The following is an 8,716-nucleotide window of genomic DNA, read 5'->3' as shown; positions in this document are numbered from 1 at the left end:
TCTTCTTTCGTTCTTGTGAAATACTTTAACCTCTACAAGCATCTAGCAGTCCCTCCAATAAAAAAAAAAAAGAGGAAGGAAATAACTGTGATGTCCATACTGTGCTGAAACCTGTGACTCAAGTGAATTAATTTATTTGATTTGATTGACTGAAGTGTTTATTCCGAATATGCAAACAAAAATAAAACCCAAAAAATAAGGCAAAACATTTAAACATAGAAATGCATATTCAAAAAGGAGTGAGAAGAAGAATAACTTATAAAACTCACACCCCTTCTCTTTAAATAATGAGTGACAATACCAAGTTTCCTTGCAACTTGTTTAGATATACCTGATTCTTATAGATAAATAGAATATATCCCTGACTTTGAAGGGTCACAAGCCCAAAAAAAGGTGGGAACTACTCCACATAGGGCTCTACGTGGATCATCACATATTAAGTTGATATGTTTCCTACAAGAAAATTGAAATGTAATAACATAAATAATCAAAAAAAACAAAAACAGAATCACATTTTTATTGAAAATGGTGTACAAAATGATTCATATTCAAACGTAACTAATCATGTACTAAGCGACTGAACAATGCAACTTATTTACAGTAATGCAGATTAGTGCTAGCACTTTGCCACAAAGTTTCATGTGTACATACAAGGCTGCAGGTAAAAACATACATGTAATACCGACATGCATAATTCATCAGCCATTCCCCATTGTTGTCTGCATGAAAGCTAGGCCTGCCACAGGAATAAAATAAATCACTTCAACAATTGCTAGACATCATCAACAAGCAGAAAATATTGTACGGGTCATAATATTTTATGTCTTGTTATGGTGAAACGTCTCCATTCCTGATGCGTATTTCTCGAGCCATCCTGCACGTCTCGCAAATTCCACAGAAAAAGGTCGTCAGGGCGTCATTGAGTATTGTTCCCTGTGGTTAAAAGATTGCAACAAAATCACAACGTGGAAGACCAACCCACTATGAGGAAATGTGCTATGATTTCTCAATTGCAGGGAGCAACCAAAATGCTTTCACAAGAGCAAAGACTCTCAGGATCACCCAAAAATGAGCAAGGGTCTTGTAAAGAGTTTGGAATATGCATGACTAACTTACCTGAATACCATAGGTCAGTCTCATATGAGTCCTGAGGGCTGACATGCCTCCTGGCAAACAGCCCAAGCAGCAGTTTTCTCCATACTTATTTGCCGTGTAGCAACTCAATGCAACTGGACAAAAGCAACCCAAAGCACCTGCACAACAGAAGTGTATTACAGTGAGAAGGTGTGCCTTTGGTGTGTGGACAAATCATAAACAACGACATATTTAAGCTTCTTGAATGGTACTCACAGACTAACAAGTCACTGCAGCAGGAGCACAGGCCGGTGCTCCACTCTCCTGTTTGGACATTTGTCCCATAGCCACCTGTGCCTGGTTGATGGGTAACCACTGGGTTCGACATCTTAGCTTACCGGATCTGCTTGTTGTTTTTAATTCAATTGCCTAGTTAAAGAACACATTGAACTGTTAGCACAGGAACAGAAGAGAAATGACCTAAAATCAACCTTTCAATGCGGAACAATTGTTTTTCACATTTTGTCACATATCCTGTGATTCCAATCGTTTCCTGAGGAGGAAGTTGGACTTTTCATAGAATAATTCTGTAACTGTAACTAAATAAAACACCAAAAGCGTTATTCATACAGCTCAATCAACGTTCACGAATCGTCCTACAAAGCATGCAATGTGTCATCAAATATTTCATGGGCATGGCATGAGACGCTAGTTTGTGGATTTTGAGAGCTTTTGATTTCTCAACATAATCAGTCTGCGTAAAAACTCAGTTTTTCAGAAAAGTACTTTGTTTCTGTGGTCGTACTAGAAAGACTGGATTTTACCAAGATCGGCATTTGTGGAATTTTTCTGTATAACAATTTCTGTGTAACAATATAGTTAGTTTAGAGCAGTACTAGATTATAATACTGTTAAAAAATGTCACCATAGTTAAATATGAATGATCATTTATGTACTTTACACCAAAAATATTATGAAGGCATGACTTGACCTGAAGAGCAAAAGAGCAAGTGAAGTTGTGTCGATGCAATCAAAAAGATTGTTTTGTAGATGTACTTTTAACTTTTAAAATCTAAAATAAGTCATTTTAAAGCATGGTTCATGAGCAGTATCAGCAGAACTAAATTAATAGTGAATTTTTAAACTATAAACTAAATCTACTGCTAGAGGGAAAAAAAACAGGTGTCACACTTACCAGAAGAGTCTGTCATGTGCACTCCTCTCGATCAAACTGACAAGCTGTATACCACACAGGAAGCCGTGACGCGCTGGAGCTGTGAAATGCTGGTTTGCTAACAAACTGTTGCTTCTGAGGATGAGAAAGATCTGTGGTGATTCACTGACAAACTCAAGACTTGTTAACGAGAACTGCTGCTCTGCTTCGAGGCTGATAGTGGGTTTCAGATAGCTGCAGATCATCTGGCACATGCATTTATTGGTTCTCTAATCTCACGTCAGATCAGAGAATTAAGAGAATTCACGCACTTGTCAGAATCTTCTCGACACTTTCACAGAACACACACTAATGCATCACGTCACAGCTTTTTCAGTCAGCCAAAATGCTGTCACCTCCGCAGTTTGTAAAAGAAAGGATGGATTTGAAGCAGTACAAAAATAAAATCAGCTGTAAACCTCGGAAATATTCATATGGATTTGCCTGTTCTAGTCACACAGGGGGTGCATTTGTTAGTATTCAGAGAATGTGGTGTGAAATATCTTTAAATATCAGTGTAGATTCATAAAATGCTGGAAACCCATACATACTGATCTATGAAATTCAGTTTTATCCAGAATATAAGACATAAAACTATTGTTGTCGTTAATTACTGGGGTCTGAGGTAAGGTTACTGAGGCGGTACACTAAAACATTTTAGTATTCTCATAAAAAATTTGCCACATTGCTATACAACAAAATACTATACCTCAACCTCACCTCTACAGCCTAAATAAAAAAATCATCAACACCTCTGGCAGGCACAAATGCAACATAAGCATCAAATCGTCTTATTTATTGCAGTAATTTTGCTATAGATTCATCATATTGTACAATATTCACATTATTGTTACTAAGTCATGTGGTATTATTGCTACATGCTCATGTCCTGAACAAGGCCTGCAGAAGAAAGACAAAACTGTACAAGGACAGTGAGAAGTACTAAAATGACATGGCCAGAGGTGCAACATGCTGAACTAGATTCAGAGTTGTGTCGTTTAAGCCTATAGTGGACAAATCAGCAGTTTTTGGTTTTGTTGTGCAGCCAAATATTCTCTAATTATCTAGTAATTTGGGCTCCTTATTTTAAGTTAATACCTTGCACAAGTGTGATCGATGGCTGTTTCATGTGTTTTGTGCTGACCTATCTGAAACACATCTAACTAAACGTCATATATATCAGTACAAATAATTTCCAAAGTGCATCTGGATATAGCTTTCTGAGACATTTTATTTATTTCCATTCAATTCTGACATCAACTTGAAAGCGAAAGCAAATTAACATTGTATGATTTCAACACATGAGTGTGTGGGGGGGGGGCTATACATCCACATGCCACATAACCACATCTGAAGGTGCAAAAAGCAAAGATGTTGGTTATGACGAGCATTTAGAATCAGTTGTTGTAATATAGAGTATATTGTCTTTTACTGGGTATCAACAGCTTTTGTCTTTGCTGTCTCTGCAGAGGCTAAACTTGGCTTCATCTTCAGCCTTTGCTCTGCTTTCTGCTTCTGCACTTCTTTGAAGACCTGTCAAGAGACACAAGTAACATAGTTAAGTGTCAGTGGTTGCACAAAAATCACACCTTTAACGTCAGTTAGACGGGTGTCACACATGGTTTGAGTAATGCTCTCAGGCACCACACGCACTCTTTCTTCACTAGTGAGGAAGGAAAATTTTGTAAAGGGTTTGAAAAGTCTTTAGGTATTGATCCCATTATGATACACTGCAAATAAAAAAAAGAAACATTATACATGATTCTTTATAGAAAATACCTTAATGCAGAAGGCCTTCTTGACCACCCAGCGTCGAGTGGCCCGTCTGTAGTACTCTGGAGGGAAGGTGTAGGTGATGCCTAGCTGCTCACACACTTTCTCGAAGGCATCGTAGCGAACCAGCCTCAAGTTTTTCAGAAGCTTTTTTCGTCGGTCAATGGCCATGAGCATCCGCCTCTTGTTAGATTTGTCCTGGAAACGAAATGACACGTAAAAAGAATGGGGGTCAGGCGTGATTCACACAGACTCAAATAGAAACGAGGACACTTGTTTACGCACTAATCATTCTGAGAGAGTTAAAACACAACAGGGTTTGCATCATCTATTCTCTATCTGTGTTAATTTCAGCAAAAAAACGACATATGATGTAACGTGGAAATTTCCGACCAACGCATGTTCTTATTTCATGTGGGGGTGTACACAGGATATCCTGTAGCATACGCATGCCTCACACCAGAAGAGGGCAGAGAGGAAATGCGGGGACACGTATTCATACATGAAAGTTCTAGTGGTGCAAATGCGGTATGACATGAGACGTCATTTGAGATTTTTTTTTTCTTTTTTTTTTTACATACAACCTGTCCAGAGACCAAGTCTTCCTGTTTAACTTGTCAAATGAAGCTTAAAACGAAGCTGATTCTTCTCCCCTCACTCACCTTATGATGTTTCCGCAAGTGCTCCTGAAAGTTTCGGATCCTTGCAGTCAAAATAGCCACTGAGGGAAAATTTAAAGAGGGACTGGATGAATATACAGTATACATATCTATCTTTGCAATACAAGGAGGACACTATGTACAGCACTGGAGAAGAGCAACCCACCCTGAACTTCCACTGAGTTGCGGTCATTCTCGTCCCTCTGGACTTTTGCAATCAGTTGTTCCGTTTTCAGCTGCAGTTTTTCACTCTGAAGACATAAACGGGACATTTAACAGCCTGTTTATGATTGGACTCTATGACTTTCTAAAATAAAGCAGTGTGAAACATGACAAGGCGATCTGTGGGGACATGAAGAACTCACGTGACTCGCTAACTCCAACGAAAGAAGTCTTCTGACGAGATCATCAGTCCTATTAACGGGGAGACACACGTGTTAAAGGGGTAGATGATTAACCTAATTGTAGATTTATAATGAAATGTGAATATACGCTGCATTTCTTTACTCTTTTATGTAAGGTGTAGTATACAGTTTATGTATGTTTACGTTTGAGCGAGGGGTACAGCTGCAAAATCCTTCTTCAGCATTGTTGGCGAAAGATCACTGAGCTGGCTCTCAGGGACTGGATGAAAAGAAAATGTTGAGATTGAGACAAATTTAAAAATCTTTTTTTTCAAAAGTCGGATTGGTGAGAACGCAGCTGCATCACCTACCCGCCTTCTTTTTGTTTGCACCCCGGGCGTAATGTCTCACTGGTGGTGGAAGAGCAAAGCTTCCTGCAACTGAGGAAGGAGAAGAAAACAATATAGAAATGCTGCAATCCACAGGAAATCATGACATTTGGTAGAACAACACAACAAACAAACAGGTTCAGCAAAAGAAGCTGACAGCGAAGTATACGGAAACCTCCCATAATGCTAAAGTCACTACAGAGTTCTAAGTAGGATCTGGGGGGATCACCAGAGATCGCCACTTTGCATGAATCAGATGCTGTGTCATGGGATGCAACAGATACAAAGTTTAAAGTTTAATCTGCAAAAGATCATCTAGATAACACGGCTGTCCCACATAAAACACGAGTACACACACATCAGATAGTGAAACTGCAGTGGTTTTTAATATCAGCGCCATCAAAATAACAAATGTTGCTGCTTCCTCAGAAGCTGCTCTTTATATTTCTAATCGATTTCATTTCTATTAGACAAAACTATTAATGCATTTTATGCTTCTTAGACTAACAAACGTATACACCAACAATTCAGTCGCGATATCGGGATAACTATTTATTTATCGACATGCAATTCATGATTGCAGCATTTGTCATCGAGGTGGGGCGGTTAATAAAAGGGCCTGTGACTGGAAGCGAGCTGAAAATAGGATGCAACAGTGTGAAAACAAGTTATCACATTCTAGTAGACTTGGGGGAGGGAAATGAAAGTATAGCTGCTTGAGGTGTTCTCGATAGGATCAAGATTGTGGCAAGATTGTATTGAGCAAACAAAACACATGCATACAAAACAACTTTTTTTAACACATTTGCAAGCCTGCCACTGAGAGGGTTAAGAGTATGTATTTACCTCAATGCCCCTGCAGGAGCGATACATATTCTAGTACTTTTGTAATTGTTGATATGAACTGATCAGTTAGGCATCATACTTGCTGGCTGGGGCTCCTAATACAACATTTTAAGGGACTCTTTTCGTTGTGTTTACTACCATTACTGTGGTTTTTGTTTCCTGTTGTATGACAGCCCATTGCAATGTTACTAGCATGACAGCAAGTTCCAGTTCTATATTTGAGTTTCCTTATTACTGTGTGAATTGCTTTCGACAATACTTTTGCTCTCACTTATGTTTGTTTTTTTCACTACCATTGAATTTTATTGTTGCCACAGTTTCCCCAGTTGCTTTCAGTAAAAAACAAAAAAACTTGTAGTCAGTTCCTTGTTGCATTGCCAGAAGAGGTGTCAATGCAACTTGAAGTTGCACTGTACTGCATGACACGGAGAATCTGATTTATTGTCAAGTAGGTTTTCACGTACAAGGAATTTGTCTTGGTGTTTTTGGTGCATAACAAGCATTAAGTATTAACAAATATAAACAACATACATATTTATTTTTTAAATGAAAAGAGCCATACAGTTTGTGCAGGAATGTGCAAGTATTTGCCAGATAATGGGCAAAGGTTCACAGTGTGCAGATATTTATCAAATAAGGCAGTCCAAAAAATATGTTAAATAAGTATTAATGTAACACGTACTCCTACTTGATGTAAATTAAGGTAGAGTAAATATTACACCTACTTTTGGCTAGGTATAAACTGGCAACTAAATGCAAATGAAGTACTTAAGGTTATGTTTCTAGTCTTTTTTAAATGACAGTAATGCTATGTTGTAGGTTCGCTTATAATAGACTTGAATTGTGGCTTAACATAGAAAAAAAAAAGAGTCTATGCTCGCACAAATCTCTGCAAGACCTACCTTACCTGGATGCTCCTATAAAAAGAAAAATGACAATTTGGACTAAGATCCATGAAGAGCTTCACACCTAATAATTTGGACATCGGCTTCAGAAGGTGGTCAGAGTATGGCCTGGTTTATCTGCACTTATGTTATTCAGATCTGGCTGATCTACACTGGCAATCACACCCAGGGGCGTCGTATAGGGGGGAAAAGTTAGGACAATTCCAAGGGCCCACGACTGACGGGGGCCCAAAAGAAAATTGTTGACATATGTGCAGGTAAGTTTAAAAAAATCTGATGTTTTTGCATTGTTTTGAGAGGATGATGTTAATTAATATATCTTTTAAGTTCGTTCACTTTTCTTTCTTTTTTTTTAATTGTTCATTAATGTTAAGAGAATTTTCCATTTTGAAATTTTACAATAAAAAATACATTGATACTGTAAAAAAAAAAAGTCCTTTAGCACATTTTTATGGTGGCTTTTAATCTTGCATCAAATAGTGAACTGCACTGCATACTGTATGCAGACTTGCATGCATGTACAAATCACCAACAGTAAATATTGTGCTAGTACTAGTATTGAACTACAAGATGCAAAACAGTTGCAAGCCTTTGATTAGAGTTATGTAAATCTTTTGATGGGATAGTTAGTTAGGTCCTAGAGATGTGGTGACAACAGCTGCACAGAGGAGGGGGCCCAATTAGATTTTTTTGTCATGGAGTATCTCCTACTGTGGCTCTATTAGGAGTAATACCTAAAGGATTGAATGGAAGGTCTGAGAAATATCTTTTTAAATATATATTACTTACAGCAGCCTTGAAGTGCATATTATTAGACAGCATGCTGTGAGTCTGCACTTATCTGTCAACACTGCCCACTGCTGTCGGTGTCAGGACAGGCTTTGCTGGTGTAAATTAAACACGTTATCCAGCTATCTTCCAAACACATTAAGGTCAGCTTCACTGCTTCTCACCCATCGCTACACTCACCACACGCGCCTGGGTGCCGATAATACAGCCGGGCTGCACGTCCAGGCCTCGGCGAACAGAGACGCGCACAGTGCGCCGCTTTCCAGGCGCAGCGCGCCGGCGGTGATCTGAGAGCAGCTCGCAGGGCTGCGTTTGCGAACATGGCGCACGGAATAGCACACAGTAGGAAATAAAACAAATCCACTTAAAGTGAGAAAACGTGACAGATGATCGTGCTCGCCCCTATGGGTCGCCCTGTTTGATTGACCCCTACAAGCAGAGCGCCGGATAGGAGTGATCGTCTCCAAGGCTGGCTGACCATCCCAGAGCACATCGATGAGTATCACATGTCATAAAAGCACCAATGAACGTCTTTTTTCCACTAATACTTTTTTGTCTTAAGTGGCTCATTAATGACAAAATCTAAATATTACAGTATCACAAAAAGGCCATGTGGCTGTTATATTGGAGTGTTACATGAAAGGAGGGATTAAAAACAATTCTGCACTAAGTCATGACTCTAATGCTCAAACGTAATGCTTTGTCATGTTATGAATTAACTAAT

General features: G+C 38.8%; 2 protein-coding genes across 2 annotated transcripts in view; both read right to left on the bottom strand.

The window, feature by feature from the left end:
* Positions 1-501: 501 nt before the first annotated feature.
* Positions 502-2,456, bottom strand: LOC104919574 (cornifelin). The gene is made up of 4 exons (XM_010731628.3): positions 2,270-2,456; positions 1,351-1,503; positions 1,117-1,253; positions 502-933 (listed from the first exon to the last, which is right to left on the bottom strand). Exons 2-4 carry the CDS (start codon positions 1,460-1,462, stop codon positions 829-831), a joined length of 354 nt encoding a protein of 117 aa, XP_010729930.1. The 5' UTR covers positions 1,463-1,503; positions 2,270-2,456; the 3' UTR covers positions 502-828.
* A 1,042-nt stretch (positions 2,457-3,498) lies between these two features.
* The window catches only part of mrps15 (mitochondrial ribosomal protein S15), a 6,189-nt gene continuing 971 nt past the window's right edge, over positions 3,499-8,716 (bottom strand). The window contains exons 2-8 of the mRNA XM_010731626.3: positions 5,435-5,503; positions 5,268-5,343; positions 5,085-5,133; positions 4,886-4,970; positions 4,723-4,781; positions 4,067-4,258; positions 3,499-3,820 (exon numbers count right to left, since the gene is read on the bottom strand). Of these exons, the coding sequence (XP_010729928.1) occupies positions 3,716-3,820; positions 4,067-4,258; positions 4,723-4,781; positions 4,886-4,970; positions 5,085-5,133; positions 5,268-5,343; positions 5,435-5,503 (635 nt within the window). The 3' untranslated portion in view covers positions 3,499-3,715. The remainder of the gene's footprint in view (positions 3,821-4,066; positions 4,259-4,722; positions 4,782-4,885; positions 4,971-5,084; positions 5,134-5,267; positions 5,344-5,434; positions 5,504-8,716) is intronic.

The sequence above is a fragment of the Larimichthys crocea genome, chromosome XIII (assembly GCF_000972845.2).
Source record: "Larimichthys crocea isolate SSNF chromosome XIII, L_crocea_2.0, whole genome shotgun sequence".
Lineage (NCBI taxonomy): Eukaryota > Metazoa > Chordata > Actinopteri > Sciaenidae > Larimichthys > Larimichthys crocea.
The sequence above is the reverse complement of the archived record's forward strand: the minus strand, read 5'-3'. Positions and strand labels throughout refer to the sequence as shown.